The sequence below is a fragment of the Dama dama genome, chromosome 11, assembly GCF_033118175.1.
Source record: "Dama dama isolate Ldn47 chromosome 11, ASM3311817v1, whole genome shotgun sequence".
Classification (NCBI taxonomy): domain Eukaryota; kingdom Metazoa; phylum Chordata; class Mammalia; order Artiodactyla; family Cervidae; genus Dama; species Dama dama.
This window is the reverse complement of record NC_083691.1, coordinates 23,009,940-23,034,568: the sequence shown is the minus strand read 5'-3', so window position 1 is coordinate 23,034,568 and position 24,629 is coordinate 23,009,940. Positions and strand designations below refer to the sequence as shown.

The window sequence follows — 24,629 nt, the reverse complement described above, 5'->3', positions numbered from 1 at the left end:
TGTATATTGGCAATGAAACTATGAGAGATTTTTCTCTGTTACTTATTTTATATCTTTTTAAAATCATTTGTATAAATTTTATAATAAGGTAAAAGTGTTTTGAAATCATGTTCTCTTTTTATTCCTAAGCTCATTAAACCCTCCCCTTGCCTTCATGAACAACTATAAAACTGGAATCATTTTCCTTCCCATTCTGTTTCTTTTTACATTATAAAAGTCATAATTGGTTATTTTCTCCCCACTTGCTTATCTTGAAAAATTTCAAACCCACAGAAAAGTTGCAAAGATTGAAAAATAATGAATATATTCTCTTCCCCTTGATTCACCAATTGTTAACATTTTATCACAGTTCTTACATTCTGTTTTTCTCTCTCTGCCTCTGTATATGTGTGTGTGTGTGTATTTGCACCATTGTAAGGGTGACTACAAATTTTAAAAACTCACATTTTATTTAAAATGTAGACTATTTTGCAGCTAAAATCTTTAGGAAATAGTATCTAGTTGATACTGTCCTGGACAGCTTTTCCTACAGAGCTGCCCTTTGGTTCTGTGTAGTGTCATTGAGCACAAATATTTGTAATATATGGGCTTCCCAGCTGACATAGTGGTAAAGAATCCATCTGCAGTGCAGGAGATGCAAGAGACACGGGTTTGATCCTTGACGTGGGAAGACCCCCTGGAGTAGAAATAGCAATCCACTCCAGTATTCTTGCCTGGAAATTTCCATGGATAGAGGAACCTGGCGGGCTAAAGTCTGCAGGGTCACCAAGTTGGACACGACTGAGCTACTGAGTGTGTGTACATGCATGCACACACTCATACACACATATTCACAGTATATAGCCAAGGTCACCTAGAACATAGTACTTCTAGAACATAATATTTCTGTTTTTAGGAATGAGTTTTCATAATTTCATTATATATTTGAACTATCAACCAAAAGTTAGAGCAGTTTTCTCCAAAATGTCCAGTGCTATCAACTGAACAGTAGGTTCTTGGGTAAAAGGAATTTAACTCAATCTAAAAGACTTGGGAAATGCTATGATAATAATCTCTCTGTCACATATTGCCACAGTGTTCTGGGATTTACCTCCATTTGGTTCCCTCGTATTGCATAGTCACTGACAAGGCAGTAAAATAGCCCAGGTTCAAATACTGACTGTACTACTTACTATGTGGGGCTTCTCTGGCAGCTCAGCGGTAAAAGAATCCGCCTACCAACGCAGGAGCTGCAGGTTCAATCCTTGGGTTGGGAAGATCCCCTGGAGAGGGAATGGCAACCCATTCCAGTATGGGAAATGGGAAATCCCATGGTCAAGAGGAGTGTGACCAGCTGCAGTCCATAGGGTCTAAAGAGTCGGACACGAATTAACAACTAGAAAACAACAAGTTATGAAACCTCTCTGTGGTTGTTCCTTCATCTGCAAACTGGAGATGATAACAGAATACATGAAAAAAAAAAAAAAATAGTGACGATGAAGTGATGTAACTCTTGGCACACAATAAGCTTTCATATTATCATTAACAGTTTTCATTCCTGTTCACCACATGCAGATCCTGTGTGATCTTTGTAACTTCCATCTGGCCTTCATGACTCCAGCTTCTTCCCATTCTAGCCCATCCTACCTGCCCCTCCACTTGGCCCTTGGGTGACAAGGGTCAAAATACCAGCTTCTTATTAAGTGAAACTGGCTTGGACTCAAGGCCAAAAATGTGTTTTAGTCTTCTTTTCTCCCAAGTCAAACTTAATTTGACCCCTGCAGGCTTCACCAAGAGGTCCTGAGTGTGCCCCAGCCTGCACACCTCTGCAAGCACTAACATGATCACAGTACTTCACTGCTCAGAGACCTCTGTCATTCCCATTCCACACCAAGTAAGACCAGAGTCCTCAGTAATCATTGCTGCCACTAACTGAACTTCTTAGTTATGTGCCAGATAATATATTTTCTGCTTTATTATTTCATTTTGTGTATTTAATTCTCAAACCACTCCTCTGAGTAAAGGGTTATTATCCATCTGCAATTTACAAATAAGAAACAGGCTCAGCACCATGAAGCAGCTTCTTGGTCAGCATAGCACTGTTGGGAAGCAATCATTTTGGGCACTGAGTCTGGGCTGACGCCTGCAAAGCCTGTCCTTTCAAAGTGTGAAGCTGCATCACCTTTTCAGCCTGTGTGTGAGCTCTGGTTATCCAGGTCAGGAGACCTGTCTTCCCTCTGCTCTCTCCTCTGATTTACCCCCAGACATCTGTGCTTTTATCACTCACTGAACATGCTGTGTCCTTTGAAATCTTTGTATGTTTTTTTCCTTGCTGTTCTCTTTATCTGGGTTATGTTTCCCCCCTTTTCCATTCATGTACCTTCCATTTGTCCCTTATGATCCTGTTCAGAGGCCACGTCCTCTGGGAAGCCTTCCCTGATTCTACCCACTTTTCTTCCCAAAAAGTTGTTCCGATTTATGTTAGTAATTTGTAGAATAGTCATTTGTGACGTCTTTCTGTTTCCTTGTATTATTAATTCTTTTAAGGACCAGATCATACAATTTTTCGTCCCTGAACATCAGGTACTTTGGTGATGCTGATAATAAAATGATGATGATTATTTGGATAATGGTTATAGTTCATTAAATCCCTCCTTTGTGTCACATACAGTGCTGGGTGCTTCATATGGATTGTCTGGTTTCACAGACTCCAAGAGACACACTTTCAGGATCTTTGTCTACTTAACTGTAAAGTGGGAATGAGGACATTCTTAATTTTTTATTGAGAGTTGTTCGGAAAGGATGGAGCTGGGATTCACAGGTCTGTCAGATTCCAAAATGATACTCTTTTCTACCACACAGTGCTGTCTGCTTTGCACCTAGTAGATAGTCAAGAAATACTGGTGGCATTCTTTTGCACCCCCAGCTTTGCCATTTTTGGTACATGTTAAGAAGGACACTCAAAGGCAAAACTAACAAATATCTTTGTAAATGGAGGACATGCTTAAGCCAGTTTGTCCATTGCATTTGGTAATATATTTTGGCCCGATATACAAATAACCAACTTTGTTTTTTAGCTTAAATTGCCATAAAATTGTATTGGCAAGTATATTATAGAATGCACACTGAGAGAAGTATTCAGTGGTATTATAGAATGTCATTCTTCTCAGAAGTTTTAAAAAAATTTCCTGTGGTCTTGTTAGTTCATGGAATTTGGAGCTTGATGTAGATGATTTGTTGCTGGAAGCCTCATAAGGATTTGGTTATTAAAAAATCTATATCATTCAGTGCTTTTCCATGGATCTCTAGGGCCCTGTGGGAGTGAGGCTTCTATGTGAGCGACCTCTCAAGAGTCATCGATAGTAATTCACTGACATCATCATCAAATAAGTTGTTTTCCTGAGATGGTCCATTTGGGGATTATAAGCAAAGAGCTTTTAGTACTGGATAGAAAGTTTTTCACATGTCCCCACCTTCTCTGAATCCTTTTAGACTTCCTAGTTTTTTAATAACCATACATTTGTATTTTATCTTTAGGGTAGTATAAAATTTGATGCTCTAACCCCTTACCGGGGCTTCCTTCATAGCTCAGTCGGTCAAGAATCTGCCCGCAATGCAGGAGACCTGGGTTTTATTCCTGGGTCAGGAAGATTCCCTGGAGAAGGAAATGGCAACCCACTCCAGTATTCTTGCCAGGAGAATCCCATAGACAGAGGAACCTAGCAGGCTACAGTCTATGGGGTCACAAGAGTTGGACATGATTTAGTGACTAAACCACCACTAACCCCTTATTGAAACACAGAAAAATAGTAGAAAAGAACATGGACTTTGGAGTCATACTGCACTAGTATAGATGTTTGTGGGTATATGCTGTCACTTCCATAAAGCCTACTTCCTTATCTATAAAAATGAAATTTACATGTATAACATGAGGGCTATAGTTAACAATATAATGTATATTTGAAAGTTACTAAGAGAGTCAATCTTAAAAGTTACCATCTTAAGGAAAAAAATTATATCAAGTTATGGATGTTAACTGAGCTTATTGTAATTATTTTGTGGTATATATACACATGAAATTGCATACTACACCTTAAACTAATACAATGTTACATATATATATATATATATATATATACACACACACACACACACACACACATCCATGTCAATTATATCAGTAAAACTGGAAAATTTTAAATAAAATAGTATTTATAATATTTACTTTGCATAGTTACTGTCAACTAGTAATAGTTAATGTAAAATTACTGAATGATCCCCAGCACTATCAGTATCATTAGTAGAAATAGGTCATACTTCTTTTTGTTTCCTTTGAATGCAAGGTTTTAACTAGTTGGTGGGATAAGCCATCCATGAAAATTGTATTACAAGAGTTATTTTGTTTGCCAAGGCTAAAATAATGATGTTTCAATCAAAAAATTTTTTTCCAAATGCTTTAAGTGGTTATCCAAGACTCTGGCTAACACCCTTCCATGTGAACTATTATCAGTTGAGACAGTTGTCACTCTAAAGCAGTGCTCTAATGAGAACTGTTTGGGGAATCCTTAATTTCCTCCATTGAATTAGTTGTCAATTCACTTCAACAAAAAGAAAGTCTTTTAAGCCTTGGGTACTGGGTGGGCACTGGGCATACTTCTACACAGAATTTTACAATAAGCTGTACTTCTTAATGGCTTCCTTGGTAACTCACTTGGTAAAGAATCCGCCTGCAATGCACGAGACCCCAGATCAATTCCTGGGTTGGGAAGATCCACTAGAGAAGGGATAGGTTACACACTCCAGCATTCTTGGGCTTCCCTTGTGGCTCAGCTGGTGAAGAATCCGCCTGCAATGTGGGAGACCTGGGTTTGATCCCTGGGTTGGGAAGAAGGGAAAGGCTACCCACTCCAGTATTCTGACCTGGAGAACTCCATGGACTGTATAGACCATGGGGTCACAAAGAGTCAGACACAATTGAGCTTTGCTTAAGAAATGAAGTATCTAAGAACATATTGATTATTTTTTCTCTGATCTATGTAACTCATTTTAATATCATAGTGTTTAAAAGTTGCATGCGTTTTACATCATTTTTAAATACCTAATATGGTTTGCTTTAAGCCATTTCAAACCTACATTTTTCCTCTCAGTAGGAAAAAAAATAAACCCAACAAAGTGTCTAGATCTGTCACCACATTTAATTACTGGAATTAGAAACCACCAAGTCTTTTTCTTTTTCAATGTACCCCTTGTTTTGCAGAGAAGAGCTGGTGTCCTCCGAGGACCTGCTGGAGTGGCTTCGGCCTTTCTGCGCCAACGACGCCTGGCCCGTGCGGCCCCGCATTCACGTGCTACAGGTTCTGGGACAGTCATTTCACCTGACCGAGGAGGACGGCAAGCTCCTCGTGTTCTTCAGAACGGAGGCCATCCTCAAAGCCACCTGGCCCCAGAGACAGGTGAGGGTGCATCTGATGGCCATGTCCTGATTCCTTTAAACCACCTTCAAGTGAATAATCAGCTTGTCAATGCAGTCTTCCCATTGTGTTCATCAGTACAGTTATGTAGCAGTTAAATGTGTGCAACCCAGTATGTTTTTACTTTTCCATATGTTTGAATATACAGAGTAGATGATGCCTCAGTCACCTGACATGTATATATAATTTTTCTCTTCATAGGATACAGTCAGGGTTTTTCACAGTATCAATTAATTAGGGCAGCTCACCCTTTCCCTGGAGAGATGCAGATCTAAGTGGTAATGCAGTGTGCAGTTTAGCTCATTCATTTGGTCATGCTCTGCCCAGGCACTCAAATGCCCTCTCTTCTATATGTAGACAGACACAATGTAGCAGAGACATAAGATCTTGGTTTCTTTATTTTATCCTGCAAGGCTCACTCGGTCCATCACCTCCTTGGATCCTTCCCTGACGGTTTCAAACTTAATTGAACTTTGAACTCCACACATTTGATCTATTATTATTATTATTATTACTATTATTACTTCTGCTGTTATTACTTCTGCTACTTAAAGTTTCGTCTTCCCACTACCTGAAAACTCAGAAACCCTGGAGGATATACTTAACCATTTTTCAAAGCCCTCTAAGAACGCTGTGCACACATCCAGAGCTTAAATGCTTGTTGACTAAGTGAAAATGCTAATTCCTAAATCAAAGAAATACGGTGGCTGTTGAATTTTGGCTTAGATTCTAAACTGATGCATCCTGAAGCTATTGGATCTAAGAGTCAGCACTTAATCAAGTGCTTTAGCTTGCAGACTATAGGCCAATAAAAGTTAGAAAGTAAGACTTGCTTTCTAATCTGCAAAAGAGCTTCCTGGAAGTCTGACTCCAACCCAATTTACCTTCTCATTTTAAAACTTTGCCTTATAATTTCTGTTAGTATCCTTATTACTTCACTTAAAGAACAAGAGAACCAAATATTAAAAATATCTCAAGACTCATCTCAGTACATCTCCTGAGTTACCTTCTATATTCTTATTTCCCTCTGTGAGAGAAATAAGTAAATACTATCTGTTCTTCAGAGTTAGAGAATTTGAGATTCAAAAAAGATGGATTTATCAAAGATTCTCTAATCCTGCCACATTGCTAAAACAGTATATTAAAGCCACTAATATCTGAATGATACTCTGAAGCATCATGACCTTATCAAATTATTTAGTCTTAATATTTTGATTTCAATTGCATTGAGACCACTAACAGGCTTTCTCAAGAGCAGTCTGTGAACAGAGTGTACTGGGCTGTGACAGACACTCCAGGCACCTGGCATAGTGGACGTTAGATGTGTGCGTGTTTTCAGCAGACCCGGAGGTTCTCATAGCATTTCTGAGGTTAAGCAACACACTAGGTCACGTTATTTTCGCCAAGTGGAACCTTAGGTTCCGTCTCATCCTGAAACAAATAAACGCTCTTAACATTTATGCATTTTTCTGACAGACCCTCCATTTTTCAAGTTCTCACCCTTTTTTCAATTTTCTCTTCCTTGATGGCTGGAGCCTGGCAGGACAATGAAGCCTGCTTCTCTCGAGCCTCACTTCATGTCACGTCAGATCCATGCGCCAGAAATATTATGAAACAGCGTGGAAACCTGGAAAGGGGGGAAATATCCATTTCATCTATCATGTTGAAACATTAGAACATGCACTCTTATATTTGGCTCTAAACACTTCAGAAATCATAAGTATACCCACTGCTTTTATGCTTTCCTCAACGTTCCAGTTATATTCATAGAACAAGTTGCAACTTTTAAATGACTTGTGTCTCCACCCTCCCTCTACCATTGTTTACAATCTTGGAGAAGATTCTTACACTATGAGCCTTGGCTGCTTGGTGTGTGAAATGGAGCCTTGAACCAGAGGAGACAGAGGATGCCTTGCTCACCTCTGTCATTTCTTTGACATGTGTTAAACTGTTGTTTTCATCCCCATGTCCCAAACATCTAGAAGACCCCAAACTGTTGTTTGCACGGGCTCTCGTTTTCTTAATTTTTCCCTATCTCCTTCTCCATTTCAAAGCAATATTAAGGAGAGAGATGGGTTCTTACAGAGCAAAGATAAGAACAGATAATGACGCTGCAATGTTCAATTACCAGAAAATGTGGGACTGCTACCTTCACCGTGGCTGGTAATCCTCTTAGGCAGACTTTGCATACATCAAAGAGGGGCTTAATATTTAATTATCCTCGAGGTGCCCAAAGTAGTGCCCCCACAAATCAATGTGTTGCCAGGAAACCAGTCAGCTCCTGCAAAATTCAGCACACAGTCTGTGTAGCCTGCTACCTCACTGCTTCTCAGAGAGACAGCGATTTTTACTTTTCTAATGATTAGTTAACAAAATTAAAAATTCAGAGGCCCTCAATTTTCAACAGCATGAGAGGCCTTCCTTTCCACCCCAGAAATGTGCCCCAGCATGGAGGGCAATAGTGAGGCAGAAGGAGGGGAGGGAGAAGCTTAACAAGGGGAGGGGGAGAATGGACTGTGTTAATTCTCTTGGTACAATTTGTCTGAGTTTTTCAGGTTTTGTAATTTTCTAGTCAACTGGTGCATGAAAAATATGGGTCAAAATACTGATGTTTCCTTAAAAAATTCCATATCCCATCACCTCAATTTTTTTTCTGGTTTTATGTAAAAAAAAAATTCACCTAAAAAAAGAACATTGTAAAATTTCAGTCTGAATTTGTGGTTTTAAGTGATCAACAGAAAAATGAGTTTAAGACAATTTCCAACCTCATCACAAATTCATGTATACATGGAAGGACATATTACTCTTTCTGGTCAGAGGCCAACTTGGTGATGTTTCCCAAAACATAAACAAAATACTCATTTTTTTGTCAGAGCTCAGACAAAGATCAGTAGGAACGAAGAGTTGTGTGTGCAGAAGTTTATTTAGTTCCTTCCAAAAGATTTACTGTTACCTTAAATGTGTTCAAAGCTAGGACTCATTGTCATAAATAATTCTCTTAATCAAACATAGGATATTATTTGATGTTAAAAATATGTGTTCACATAAATGTATCTCTAAGAGGTGTGAAATCACAATCCTAGAACTAGAAGACATGTTTGAAAGCACCCCTGTTCAAGAAGCATATTTTATAGAGAAGTATGTCCAGAGATGAAGAAGTCACGTCCTCAGATTTTAGCATAAATATTATTTCCAAAATGACTGCATCCAGTCACAACCTATTTTATGAGATTTTTTTTTTCTTTTCTAATCACTTACCACTATCTGCTACCTTCCTCCTGCTTATCTGTCTGTCTATTATGTGATGTCTTTTTTCTTCCATTAGAATACAAATTCCATGAGAACAGGGAACCTACAGACAGTAAATATTTGTTGAACTAATGAATATTAAATCTTAAAAGCCGTGTCCAAGGTCACCTTTAAAGTGGCAAGGCCGGGACTCCTGACATTCAGTCCAGTGTTCTTGCCATGAATGGTGATTAGGCCATGCTGCTGCACCCTTATATGCAAATAAAATGATCTGCTTGGAATAATAGAAGTGTTTCCTTGCAGAGTGGCCTGGTGCTTTTAGATTGAAACTATTTTGTATTAATTTGCCATATTTTGCTGACAGTGATTTCTGATCAGCCAGTTGCTTCTCATGTGGAAGCAAACAAATCCTAAGCATTTTTGTCCAGATATGAGTGAGAGGTCGATGTGCCCTTTTCCCTAAAATGACTAAAGTTGAGCAAGCATCCGTATTACTGGGTTCTGCAGATGTTTGGAGACCTTGAGAAGGTCCCTCCTTACGAATAATGGGTTTTTCCTCTTAATTTCACCCTCTGGTCACTGGCATCCTTGGAGAAGAAGAAGAGACTGTGGAATGTCTCCTAAAGTGCACGTCACTGCATTTCAGCTTTAAAACGACCTTGCAAAGTAGTTACCATTTGCTCCAGTTTAGATGAAATCATGTGACTTAGAAGATGTGGTCACATGACCTACCCAGCTTGTGAGCAACAGATCCTTGTGATCCAGAAGCCTATTTACTACTCTTCTTCCTATCTGCCAGGGGGATACACTGGGCAGTAACATTTGCATTGTGTTCTGTTGTTACTGTGCTGTCCCTTTCTCTTCCCACCGTCACTCTACGTGGATAGAATGTGATTAGGTGTGAAGAATCAGGAGTTTGTTCAGAGAACAGAAAGCATTGCTTCATCTTTTTAGCATTTTTCACACTCTCAGTATACACCGCATTGTGTATATTAACTGCTGCTAGCTAAAATTCTGAAAAATGCCATGACTGCTAATTATTTGTTTGAACCGAACATCATGTGAAATATTCATCAGAGAGTCTCCAGACATAGATTATGCACCATTCACTGTGCTACGCTCTGGAGATAGACAAAGCAAGTAGCATGAAAAGTATTTAGGCTCTTCACCGTGTAGACCTGCTTTCCAGTCCCAGCTTCATCACTCTGTAGCTCTGTGGCCTTGGAACAGTTACCGACCCTCTTACAACCTCAGTTTCCCTGTGTGTAAAATGGGAGTAATAGATAAATGCTGTGAGAGTTAAATGAATCATTCATGCAAAGCTCCTACTCCAGTCCAGGCAGATAGACCCTGTTGGTGTGAGGGCACCAGTCCAGTACAGAACATAGATTTGTAAACAAAGCTAATACCCTAAGTGCATGGGTGCTGTGATAAAAGTCTGCACAGTGCGTGGGGCTCGAGAGGGCAGGTCGCTGTCCTGTCTGAGGGCAGGAAGACTGCTCCAAGGAGAGGATTCTTGACCTGAACTCAGCACAGCTGGGTGTATGGTCTGGAGGCAGGAGGTGCATACTCAGTGACTTCTTGGGTATAGAGGTGAGACACGAGCCCAGTGCCCCTCCAATTTCTGCTGAAGTTACCAGGGAAGAAGTGATGCTCTGTAATTAGCTGGGAAACACAGCAGAAATCCTGTGGATTACGGAGAAAGAAAATTATGGAGAACTTATGGAGAAAGACCCCAAGTTCAGGGCTATGTCCGTACTATGTTTTAATTCTCAACAGCACTTTCTTTTCTGGGATGGGGGTGAGACAGGGCAGCCTGTCTATCCTGCCACACAGGCAGACTGTCCTTATAGCCTCATGTGGATCTGAGCTCACCAGCAACCACCTCCTGGGAAGTAGACCTGAGTTTAGTAATCACGACTGGCTGGGATGGCTTTGATTCCATCTCAGGGCAGCCTTCTCCTGGGGTCAGCTCAGGTCCCAGTTGGCCTAATTTGTAGTGGGACAGTTTACAGCCAAGTGTCCTTTGCTTAAAGGCATGATGGCCTGAGTGGTTGTGCTCCTAATGGGTTTCGCTGCTGTTGTCTCTTCATCCTCCCAGTGGGTTAGAAGGAAAAGTGGAGGGAAAAGGCAGGAAAATACAAGTGTTTGAATATTGGAGGGTGGTAGGGATATGAGGTCGCTGGACATAACTTCTGTTATTTTGTCTGACTTTTCATTGACTTACTGGAAATATTATGTAAATTTTACAAAAAATTTTATATACTTTTCATGCAGCTTCACTAAATATTACCATCTCAGATGCCCACAGCTAACACTGATGCAGTACCTTGTCTAATTTACACATCATTCAGATTTTTTCAGCTGTCCCACTGATGTGTTTTTCTGGTCCACATTCCATGCAGGTCACACATTGCACTTAATGCCATGTCTCCGTAGGGTCCTGTAATCTAAAACAGTATCTCATTCTTTTTTTCCCCCTTTTATGACCTTGACATTTTTAAAAACACTGGACAATATTTTGTGAAACGTCACTAAATTTGACTTTGTCTGAGTTTTGTTCAGGCATTCAAGTAGTGCATTTTTGGTGAGAATACCGCAGAAGTGACGTTGGATCCTTCCCAGTACATTATATTAGGGGATACACGGCACTTATGTGTTCTTTTACCAGTAGTGTTCATTTGCATCACTTGATTGAGGTGGTGTCAGCCATGTTTCTTCTCTGTGAAATTATCTTTTTCCTTTTGGGATTAATAAATGTCTTGTGGTGAGGTACTTTGAGATTGTGTAAACACTTTCTCATCACATTTTCACCAGTTAATTTTAGCACACATTGCTGATTATTGCCTGAGTTAATGATCACTGTGGTATTTCCCAAATGGTATTTTTTTGTCATTTGTTCTCCCCTTATATTATTTATTCATTTATTTATTTATATCACTACAAGCTCAAGGATTCTCATTTTGTTCTGTGGTTGTAATCTGTTACTATCACTGTTTTCATTTTTGCTCCAGTTATCTCAGATTTAGCCAGGGAGAGCCTTTCAGGTTTTCTCTTGGATCCTTTTAACTTGTGCCCATCCCGTCACTTTTTGAACACAAATGTTCGAAACCCTCTTACACTTTGCCTACTCACATCCAGATTCATTCATTGACTTTTTTTTTCTTTTTAATAAAGAATGGTATTTAGAAACCAAGACTTATGTACTAGGTATAGTCATTGATTTGGTGGTATTATAGCTTTTAGATGCTCTAAGGGGACAGAGCACATGTAAGTCTGTGTCTATTTTTATATATGTTTGTATTCATTTTTAAGACCGTGAATTTGTGTTGATACTCCCAGTGCCAATCCAGTTTATTCTAATCATCTCTTTTTCCTTATTTATAAACTGCTTTCTCTGTCAGTGAGAAACTTGACTCTCCTTATCCATAGTGCATTTATTTGTTTAATCCCAGGAACAGATAAAAGTAGTTGTGGAAATTCCAACCAACTTACTAGATAGAGTATTTGTGTAGAGCTCTTTTTGTCTTTAGCCTTAGAGTTAAAAGTACTTAAGAATCTTTTTTCAAGATTACATCTCTCTCTCTCTCTTTCTCTTTTTCACACATACACACACACCACCTCCAGTGTGATTAGCTTATTCACTTATAGTACTGATAGATTAATTTTATTTCTGTTTGTATGGTTTTCCCCATTCTTATTTATTTCAAATATGGATATACTTTTTGAATATGTGAAACATTTACATGAAATATGAGAGGTCATTCTTTGGAATTTGGTGTTTTTTTCTTTTTCACTTATGATGATTTGAAGTTTAGACATTCCCAACCTGTAATTATACTGAATATACCAGTTTTATGTAGTTTTATTCTTGTTCTTTTTGTTTTGGAGGATATCTGGCCATTCTACATATAGACTATCTAGGAGCCCATGTAACTCAGTGGCCACCATTTTCTTCTATGCATAACTCTCTGGATAGTTTCTAGTGTAATAAAAAAGAGATTCAAAATAAAAGCTCTGAATGTTCTAGTAGAAGTCTATTTTTACTTAAGTTGAGAAGATGCTTATGTACTGTCAGTTTTCATGTTTTATAGGGACGTCTGTGAATTGACCATTAGGTTTTGTATGTGTATTTTATCACTGAAACCTCATAAGAACCCTTTGATGGAGGTTTTATTATAATTCCATTCAACACATGAGCAAGTAAGCACAGAGTAGTTAAGGAGTCTTTACAGTATCTTTGCTAAAACATAGCAGAATGATGTATTATTACTCGTTATTATGTGTTAGGTATTCATTATTATGAACTGCCAATACTGTCTCCACCATAAGAGCTCTGTGTTAACTCAGTGTTAGATACCTGTTCAGTTGTGTGTGTCTCTCTGTATCTTGTCCTGTATCATGTTATATATTATATTATTTGCAAAGTATCCTGATAGGTTAGGTACTATTACCTTATTTTTACAAATGAAAGCACCAAGGCTTGGTGGGATATTTTCACCTGATCACAGAGGTATTAAGTGACAGGGCCAGTATCGCATCTGAGTCTGAGTGATATATTATTGCGAAAGCATATCTGGCTCCATGAATTATTCTATTACTACTATATCAACTTTAACTAAAAAAGCAAAGTCTGTCCTTAAAATTTTCGCTTTTATAGCAATTCTTTAAAGTAAGCGTGTACTTCTAGAGACTCATATGGAGTGATTATTTGTCCTAGAGGAAAAGCTTATAAGGCAAAATCTTTCTTATTATTTTATTTTTTTCTTATTATTTTAAAACAGAAGTATTTCCCCTCTCATATGTCTCATTTGAAAGATGCTGTCATTAAATATTATATTTAGCCACCTGAAAATGTGTATTATGTATTGAAGTTACAGCAGCACTCACTTATGGAGAGGGATCATGGAATGCTTTATTGTGTCATTTCTAGCTTTAGAGATACAGTAAAATAAGTAGGCTGGAGAACATGGCTCATGAGTGCAGTCACCAGCTTTTTCTGTATATTTATGTGTTTGTGCACCCCACATACAACTCCAAGCATCTGGAAAACCCTTGGGAACTTAATTCTGTCATTGGGTTCCCTCCCCATCCTAAGGATGTGTTTGCCACACACTAGGAGGGACTTTTTAATGGCAATTGAGGACCCTTTGTTCTTGAGCAGTTCATAAAAAGACACTCATTTTCCTAATACACCTTCGGAGAGAAGCAGAGGCTAAATGTGTGTGCCCATCAGCAGAGGCAAAGGTAGGAAGTAAATCAGTGTCTCACTTGCTTATTGCTGATCAGGACACCCTTCCTGTAGTAGATACTCTTCCCTCCATGTGGGCTCGGGAATGTTATTTGAACCCTCAGGCTATCTCAGCAACACATTTTGCCTTTATTACATACAGTGCAAGATATAGTAGTTATGGAATTCTCTCTATAGCTACATCTATTCTATAGTTCTCTGCCATAGCAATGAGAAAATTGACTAAAAGATAGCTGTCCTACTTTCAGTATTTCAACTTTAGTCTTATTTCCACAATTTTACATTTTCTTTTAACAAAACATAAATATTCAGAAATAGGCATAATCACAATTGATGTGGTTTATATTCTTTTATCTAATAATAATTATCAATTACAGTAATTAATGGGCTTCCCTGGTGGCTGAGACAGTAAAGAATCTGCCCACAGTGCAGGAGACCTGGGTTGGATCCCTGGGTTGGGAAGATCCCCTAGTGAAGGGAACAGTGGCCCACTCCAGTATTCTTGCCTGAAGAATTCCATGGACAGAGGAGCCTGGCAGGCTATAGTCCGTGAGGTCACATGGACTTGGACATGACTGAGCGACTATCACTTTCACTTTCACTGTAATTAATGGTAATGATACTGTTTATCAAGTACTTGGACTTCCCTGATGGCTCATAGGGTAAAGCCTCTGCCTACAATGCAGGAGACCTGGGTTCAATCCCTGGGTCAGGAAGATCTTCTGGAGAAGGAAATGGCAACCCACTCCAGTATTCTTGCCTGGAGAATCCCATAGATGGAGGAGCCTGGTAAGCCTAGGAGTCCATGGGGTCGCAAAGACTCGGACATGACTGAGCGACTTCACTTTCTTTCTTTCTTCGTTGAGTACTTACTGTGTACTAGACACTGGTCTAAGTACTGCTTAGATTAGTGGGGGGTAGTCTGACAGTTTATGACTAAATTCAACAGCTCATTCAACAGCCTGTGACCTCTTGGTCTTCTGAATATTTGACTTCCCTTCCGCAGAGAAGCACATTTGATCCAATGGACACAGGAGGTAGTGTTGGCCACCCGGAATCTTACAAAAGGAATAGTTGTTAATCCCAAACTCCTAATTTGGGATTAACATATACACACTACTGTATATAAAGTATGTAACCAACAAGGACCTATTGTATAGCAAAGGGAACTCTGCTCAGTATTCTGTAATAACCTATATGGGAAAAGACTCTGAAGAAGAATAGATACAGGTACATATATAACTGAATCACTTTCCTGTACGCTTGAGACTAACATAGCATTGCAAGTCAACTATACTTCAATATTGACTTTTTAAAAAATGGAATAAACTTAAAAATAGTAGGTGTAACAGACAGGAATCTAGTTTTCTAGAAGTCATTTCTGTCACCTTTTCATATTTCTACATATCTGTTGAAGTAAATTTTTTTTGTTTATTTGTTTTGTGTTTTGAAGCTGTGGGTACACACCCGGTTCGGTCTGACTTTACTGTGTTCCCAAGAGGACTTGCACACAGCCTTGGATGTCATCATATGAGCCTTTTAGAACCAGTCTAGTAGCTCATAAACTCACATGGAAGATAGTATACAGTGATGAATAAGCCTACTATCAATAATAATCCCCTGCATGTTGCTAATTTTTTTTGTTGATAAAGTACTTTCATAAGCATTAGTACCTATTTCGTATTCACAAATATCTGAAGATTAAGCTGCTACCGTTGCCTACAGGAGGGTGCAGATTTCAGGAGAGGTGTCTCAGTTTAAGATAGTCATGTCCATCTTCAAGCAGCCACAGAGAAATTTAAAGTTAAAGCTGTTCACATCTGAGAATAAGTGGTTCAGTCCACTTTTTCAAGGACAATGACTCCATGTCTGATAAGGAAGCTGCAGCTACTTGACAAATGACTTACCGCAAGGGCTGAAGTCACCCAATTCAATGAAGAGAGAAACATCACTTTCAGAGACAAAAGGGAAAGAGGTATTTTTATGTTTGAGTCACACTTGAATTTTACCCTTTAAAATCCTGTGATGTTTGGTTAGTGGTGTCAGTATGGAGTTGTCACCAACTCTACGATGCCTGTAAAATTGTGGACATTTTCACCGCCTGCCCACAGGGGAAGGGACAGAAGTATTAAAAGAAATATATGTCACTTTTGTTTTCACTGGAGAAAAAAGAATGAAACTAAGTGTAGGAAAAAAATAACAATTCTTTCAATTTTATTTTTACTGTTCTATGCAAAGCATATTTTAAGAGTCATTCCAGATCAGCATTAACTATTGCACAAATAAGCAAAGTTTTAAAAAGAGCTAAAAGTTAACCTAAGATTCCATTATCCTAAAATAGCCGTATTTCTTCATATACTTTTTCTGTCCTGCCTAATCTGTAGGCATAATTCATGTTAGAAGAAATCATAGCACCCATTTCTGCTTTTTTATATCCAGCTTATTATGTACGTGATAATATGAATAATGCCTACTGTCTGTTGTGTGCCTACCGTGTGCCAGCCTCTTGCTGGCTACCTTATCTATATCCTTTTATTTAGTGTTCACAACCATCATAGACATACGTATCTCCATTTTATGGAAGAGGACATTAAAGCTCAGAAAGGTCCAGGAATGCCTCCAAAATAAACATTTTTCTGTGTTACTTTGACTTTGCCAGCACTGTTTTAAAAGCTGGTCATTAAAAAAATAAAAAAAAATAAAAGCTGGTCATTTAGTTGAGTTTCCCTTTATTATTTGTTTTAGAATCTCCTTATATAGTATGTTATAAAGTCTGTTACAAAGTTCTTATGGAGCATTTGATAGCCACCTGCAGTTTTTCCTCGCTATTAATAGGTTCTGTAGTCATATCATATTGCAGCTGTTTGGTCACTGAAGTCAGTTCTCTGAACTTACACTTTTATGAAATCTATTTAGATACTAGGAATATATATTTCAATACAGGCTGCAGTACTTCCCAGAAAAGAGAAAATCTGATTGTTTCATAGGTGCACATTCATACTCAGCCAGGGGTCTTGTTTTTAGGGAGTTTTAATCCCCATGATATTGATATAAATTATGTGCTCTCACAGCCACTGCAAGCCTCTGAGATGTGTTTGCTTTAACTTTTGTTGTCTTGGAGCAGTACTTCCCCTCCTGATTTTTACATATTTCTTAAAATACTCTTTCAGCTCTACTTTCTCCCTTTCTTCTGGAATTCTGATTAGAAATAACCTTCCCCGGGATGTCTTCCACTTCTAGGTCAGGACTCAGGAAACACTGGGTCTGAGTGGCTTCCTTCTGTTGGGATCATTCCTCCAGTCCTGGGCTTCCAAACTAGTTTGCATTCTTTTTATCATCTTTATGAGTTCTCTTTTGGTGTCTCTTTAAGTATTTTTATGGTTATTAGTTATGCTTAGCAGAGAGGATTAGGGGAAAGCCATTTTGTCCAGGCTGGAAGTTTCTTGCACATTTCTCTTTTATCTTTCTTTATACAAAAATTTATTTTGCATTTTAGTTACCAGAATTTATTTTTAAAGCCTGATTAAGGCATTATGAACAGGATAAACATATTATTTTGGTAAGTTTTGATAAATTTAGGTAGTTTAATATGTGGACACAAATCCTAGATTAATGTATATATCAAAGTATGCCGAGCTGGTTGAATCACAAGCTGGAAGAAATATCAACAACCTCAGACATGCAGATGATACCACTCTAATGGCCGAAAGTGAAGAGGAACTAAAGAGCCTTCTGATGAGGGTGAAAAAGGAGAGTGAAAAAGCTGGCATAAATGCAACATTCAAAAAATGAAGATCATGGGCATCCAGTCACTTCAGTTCAGTCACTCAGTTGTGTTCGACTCTTTGCGACCCCATGGACTGCAGCATGTCAGGCTTCCCTGTCCATTACCAGCTGCCGAAGTTTACTCAAACTCATGTCCATTGAGTTGGTGATGCCATCCAACCATCTCATCCTCTGCCGTCCCCTTCTCCTCCCGCCCTCAGTCTTTCCTAGCATCAGGGTCTTTTTCAATGAGTCAGTTCTTTGCATCAGGTGGACAAAGTATTAGAGTTTCAGCTTCAGCATCAGTCCTTCCAATGAATATTCAGGACTGATTTCCTTTAGAATTGTCTGGTTGGATCTCCTTGCAGTCCAAGGGACTCTCAAAAGTCTTCTCCAACACCCCAGTTCAAAAGCATCAATTCTTTGGCGCTCAGCTTTTTCTTTATGAATCTCCCATCCATACATGACTGCCATAGCTTTGACTAGATGGACCTTTGTTGGCAGAGTAATGTCTCTGCTTTTTAATATGCTGTCTAGGTTGGTCAGAGCTTTTCTTCGAAGGAGCAAGCATCTTTTAATTTCATGGCTACAGTCACCATCTGCAGTAATTTTGGAGCCCGAAAAGATAAAATCTGTCACTGTTTCTGTTTTCCCATCTATTGGCCATGAAGTGATGGGACCAGATGCCATGATCTTAGTTTTCTGAATGTTGAGTTTTAAGTCAGCTTTTTCACTCTCCTCTTTCACTTTCATCAAGGGGCTCTTTAGTTCTTCTTTACTTTCTGCCATAAGGGTGGTGTCATCTGCATATCAGCGGTTATTGATATTTCTCCCAGCAATCTTGATTCCAGCTTATGTTTCATCCAGTGCAGCATTTCTTATGATGTACTCTGCATGTAAGTTAAATGAGCAGGGTGACAATATACAGCCTTGACGTACTCCTTTTCCTATTTGGAACCAGTCTGTTGTTCCATGTCCAGTTCTAACTGTTGCTTCTTGACCTGCTTACAGATTTCTCAGGAGGCAGGTCAGGTGGTCTGGTATTCCCATCTCTAAGAATTTTCCACAGTTTGTGTAAGATCATGGAATCTGGTCACATCACCTCATGGCTAATCGAAGGGGAAAAAGGGAAAACAGTCACAGATTTTATTTTCTTGGACTCCAAAATCACTGTGGATGGTGACTGCAGCCATGAAATTAAAAGATGCGTGCTCCTTGGATGGAAAGCTATGACAAACCTAGACAGCATATTAAAAATCAAAGACATCAATTTGCCAACAGCTATGATTTTTCCAGTAGTCATGTATGGATGTGAGAGTTGGACCATAAAGAATGCTGAGCACCAGAGAATTGATGCTTTTGAAAGTGATACTGAAGAAGGCTCTTGAGAGTCCCTTGGACTGCACAGAGATAAAACCAGTCAATCCTAAAAAAAATAAACTGAATATTCATTGGAATGACTAATGCTGAAGCTCCAATACTTTGGCCACCTGATGCAAAGAGCCAACTCGTTAGAAAAGACCCTGATCCTGGGAAAGACTGAGGGCAGGAGAAGGGGGTGACAGGGATGTGATGGTTGGAGGGCATCAATGGACATGAGTTTGAGCAAACAACAGAAGATGGTGAAAGACAAGGAAGCCTGGTGTGCTGCGGTCCATGGGGTTGCTAAGAGTCAGACACGACTTATCAACTAAACAATGATTATCCAACAAAGTATGTTATTTATCATATCTTAAGAAAATGTGTGTTCTAGTCCAGTTTTAGTCCCATATTATTCTCATGTAAGGTAAAGCTTTTGTAGCTACAGTGATCGAGTTTAAAACTGCTTTCTTAAGAGCTGAATAATAACAATTTGGCATCCTTTATTATAATCAGGGAGTGTGCAAGTGTGCGTACACAAAATGGATGATTTGTTAAGTTGCTGTATTTTTCACATTTATATTTTAGACATGGGTTTCAATGCTCCGAGAAACAAGTTACTAATAATTGAAATTATTTTACCCTTTAAATGTCTGTGTACATGTGAGGAAGGCATTATACAAAGAAACCTACTACCACACACATTTTTAAAAATGGAAACTAATATTTGCACACTAGTATAAAAGCAAACATAGAAAGGTCTAATTTATAGTTTCTTTTCTCTTTCCTTCCTTTATGATACAGTTCATGCTCTAGATATTTATAAGCTACTACAATTTCTAAAAAGAAATCAATCTAAATTATATTGAAAACATGAATCATTTTTTCTAATCTCTTCATTTACTTGGTATGACTCTACATTTTAAGTAAAGGAGAACCATCTTGTTATTAATTATACTGCACTTAATTTTAGAAACTGGAATATTGGCACTGTCGGGAGATTTATCATTCAATTGTTTTAAAATATTTTTTAAGCACAAAAGTTTCTCTACAAATAAACCCAGATAATAAATCAGAAGGAAGAAGGCAGCATTTACCGACCCTTTTCCCTGCTGCAGACCTCCAGGCATCTACTTAGAGCTTCTGAGACAATGGGGATTTTTGGACCCTATTTTTCAGACTTGGAAAATGAGACAAAACAAGGGACCTTACAGAAATCATGCAGCTAACCACAAGGCATCATTGGTTGAAACATAATGTCAATAAACATGCCATCTCTGGTATTTTTTAGTGATTTCCTTTTGGTGGGATCTTTTTATTAAAAAAAAAAAAAACCACACCTTTTGTCTATCTCCAATCAAAAAAAAAAAAAACAACAGCCAAAAATCTATGATAACTCCATGCATATTTAATATCATTCTATGTTGCAATATTTTATAATCATTTATTTGTATGTCTGCTCATTCATTCATTCACTTAATCAGTTGTTGTTCTTCATTTGGTCACTCAGTCATATCAGACTCTTTACAGCCCCATTGACTACAGCACGCCAGCCTCCCTGTCCATCACGATCTCCCTGAGCTTGCTCAAACTTATGTCCATCAAGTCAGTGATGCCATCCAACCATCTCATCCTCTGTCGACCCCTTCTCCTCCTGCTCTCACTCATTCCCAGCATCAGGGTCTTTTCTGATGAGTCAGCTCTTCACAGCAGGTGGCCAAAGTATTGGGGCTTCAGCATCAATCCTTCCGGTGAATAGCCAGTGTTGATTTCCTTTAGGATTGTCTGGTTTGATCTCCTTGCCGTCTAAGGGATTCTCAGAGTCTTATCCAACACCACAGTTCAAAAGCATCAATTCTTCATCTCTCAGCCTCCTTTATGGTCAGACTCTCACATCCATACATGACTACTGGAAAAACCTTAGCTTTGACTAGATGCACCTGTGTTGGCAAAGTAATGTCTCTGGTATTTAATATGCTGTCTAGGTTGGTCAGAGCTTTTCTTGGAGGAGCAAGCATCTTTTAATTTCATGGCTGCAGTCACCATCTACAGTGATTTTGGAGCCCAAGAGTGCATTAATTTTTTTAAACACCATCCTTATAGAGAAGGGGGACAAAAAGAAGCAAATGTAGAAAAATATGGGAAACCTATTGAAAATGTGTCCATTTCCCCATTACCCCTCGACTCGCCCATCCTGCAAGACAAAATCAGTGCAGCTCATGTTTTCATCAAAATTCCATTCCACGTTTCCACTGTTTCCCCATCTATTGGCCATGAAGTGATGGGACCAGATACCATGATCTTAATTTTTTGAATGTTGTTGAGCTTTAAGCCAATTTTTTACTCTACTCTTTCATTTTCATCAAGAGGCTCTTTGCTTTCTGCCATAAGGGTGGTGTCATCTGCATATCTGAGGTTATTGATATTTCTCCTGGCAATTTTGATTCCAGCTTGTGCTTCATCCAGCCTGGCATTTTGCATGATGTACTCTACATATAAGTTAAATAAGCAGGGTGACAATATACAAGCTTGATGTACTCCTTTCCCAATTTTGATCCAGCCCATTGTTGTATGCCTGGTTCTAACTGTTGCTACTTGATCTGCATACAGGTTCCTCAGGAGGCAGGTAAGGTCTGGTATTCCTATCTCTTGAAGAATTTTCCACAGTTTGTTGTGATCCACACAATTAAAGGCCTTAGCGTAGTCAGTGAAGCAGAAGTAGATGTTTTTCTGGAATTCTTTTGCTTTCTCTATGATCCAACGGATGTTGGCAATTTGATCTCTTCTTCCTCTGTCTTTTCTAAATCCAGCTTGAATGTCTGCAAGGTCTTCGTTCACATACTATTGAAGCCTCATTTGGAGAATTTTGAGCATTACTTTGGTAGCACGTGACATGAGTGCAATTGTGCGGTAGTTTGAACATCTGCACTGCCTTTCTTTGGGATTGTAATGAAAACTGACCTTTTTCAGTCCTGTGGCCATTGCTGAGTTTTCCAAATTTGCTGGCATATTGAGTGCAACACTTTTAAAGCATCATATAGCTCAGCTGGAGTTCCATCACCTCCACTAGCTTTGTTTGTAGTGATGCTAAGGCCCACTTGACTTCACACTCGCTCTAGGCGACTGATCATACCATATGGTTATCTGAGTCATTGAGATCTTTTTTGTATTGTTCTTCTGTAAATTCTTGCCACCTTTTCTTAGTATCTTCTGCTTCTGTTAGGTTCATACCGTTTCTGTCCTTTATTGTGCCCATCTTTGCATGAAATGTTCCCTTGGTATCTCTGATTTTCTTGAAGAGATCTGTAGCCTTTCCCTTTCTATTATTTTCCTTGATTTCTTTGCATTGATTGCTGAGGAAGGCTTTCTTATATCCCCTTGTTATTCTTTGGAACTCTGCATTCAAATGGGTATATCTTTCCTTTTCCCCTTTGCCTTTCACTTAATCACTACTGTTCATTTACTCTCTATCTATCTATAATAGATAGACACTCTCTATCTATTATTTTTAGTGGGGATAAACCAGCAAACAAATGTTTCTGTTTTATCAAAGAAGTACATTATATATCACAAACTTGTAAGTGCTAAGAAGGAATCTGAAGCGAGGGAGGGAAATGGGGTGGGGGAACGCTAGTTTAGCAGGGACAGTTATGCAGTGTATTCCCTGATAAGGTGACATTTGAGAGATTTGAAGAAAGGGAATGAGCCATGCAGGTGTTGAAGCAAGAATGTGCCAGGCAGTGGAAGAAGATCAAAGTTCCTGAGGTGGAAGCAGGCACGATGAATACACAGAGCACCCACGAGGCCCCAAGGCTGGAGAGGAGTTGCAGGTGGTGAGGTCAGGTGATGACAAACAGATGCTTTGAGAGGATTTTTTCTTTCAAACATTTCTTTATAAATGGGCAAGAAAATGTTGCCAAATTCCCAATTAGACCACTAATTTAAATAATTCAAAGCTTCTCTAGCTTACTGAGTCCTTGAGTTTCAGAAAATCCTGATCTGAGCATAATTATATATTGGCTTTGCCACTCTCTAGCCATGTTACCAGGACAGACAAGCCTGCTTCTTCATCTGAAAATCGAGGTTAGTAATACCTGTGCTGTTCTCTATATAAGACTGTTTTAAGGATCAACTGACTGACTGTATTGTAAAATTATTTCAGAAACTAGAGGAAGTTTTGGGGTTATTAGTTGTTATTCCGTGCAAGAATGACATGGGGCTTTAAATTGGGTTTTGAAGGATCTGGCTGGTTACTGTGTCAAGACTGTCTATAGTAATTAGCAGTAATTACATGGTATGTGTCAACTTTTGTGAAAATTTAGAATTCATAGTATAACTTTTTCAGGTAGCTGCTCAGGATCAGAGCTGGAATGACCATCAAATCAAATGTTTTGGGAACATACATTAGTACAGACAGTTTAGCAAATATATAGGTAACATCCATTCTCATTATTCTTGCAAGGTATCATCTTGAGTCTTAAATACCTAAATACAGAGGATGTGTGTTAAGAGAGGCTAGGAAACAGGAGAACTAGCTTTTGGCTTTCTTTATATTTAAAACTGTTTTCTAGCTTAAAGTAGCAAGTATTTTCTTCACAGAGGTGTTGGAGATATGAGGACTGCCTTAATGTAAAAGAAGTATTATTAGGTTATTCAATAGGAGGAAAAATTAGTTTTTAATTGACAGACTTCTTTAGAAATGGAGCTGTGAATAAAAGATATTTTATCAATACTTTGATTTATAGAAAAAAACATTCCTTGTCATATATGCTGTGTGTGCTCATTTGCTCAGTCATGTCATAAGGCTTCTCTGTCCATGGAATTTTTTAGGCAAGAATACTGGAGTAGATTGCCATGCTCTCCTGCAGGGGATCTTCCCAACCCAGGGATTGAAGCCCTGTCTCCTGTGCTTCCCACATTGCCAGACGGAGTCTTTACCACTGAACCACCTGGAAAGCCCCAAATGTACTTTAATAAAATCTTGAATTTTCAATTACAGAAATATTCTAGACAGTATGAAGCAATGGCAGGATAATTTATTGGCTAATGTTGAGTATGATGAACTGCTATAATCTCACATGAAACTGAACTATATTTTTAAATGACATACATTGAATGCTAATAAGTCAGTTCTATGAAAACCTACTTTTTTGAATTTATTTTGGTAAAGAATGTGGAAAACCTTCCTATGACTTCATTCTAAGCAACTTTTAACATAAATGTTTGAAATTGGGTAAAACATAGAGCTTTTGAAGGTTTGAGGGGAGTAAAGTTAGGTGGTGTTGTTGAATCTTCCCTTGACAGTTTGTAAAAATTTCTGAAAGAGCATTTAATCAAATAACCCGATTTGAGTTTTTCTGGAAAGCAATCAAGGAGCCTTTGCCGTGGGTTTCAGGTCTGTGTTCCCTTTCCAGGTGGACGTAGCTGACGTGGAGGATGAAGAGAAGCGCTGTGATCTCTTCACGGAGCTCCTGGAGGCCAGTCACCAGGAGGTGGAATTCCAGCACCTGGTTTTGCTCCTGCAGGCTTGGCCACCTATGAAACGGGAGTACACG

At 38.7% G+C, this 24,629-nt stretch overlaps 1 protein-coding gene across 1 annotated transcript in view; it reads left to right on the top strand.

The window, feature by feature from the left end:
- The window catches only part of NBAS (NBAS subunit of NRZ tethering complex), a 308,496-nt gene that overhangs the window by 261,010 nt on the left and 22,857 nt on the right, over positions 1-24,629 (top strand). The window contains exons 48-49 of the mRNA XM_061154831.1: positions 5,237-5,432; positions 24,489-24,628. Of these exons, the coding sequence (XP_061010814.1) occupies positions 5,237-5,432; positions 24,489-24,628 (336 nt within the window). The remainder of the gene's footprint in view (positions 1-5,236; positions 5,433-24,488; position 24,629) is intronic.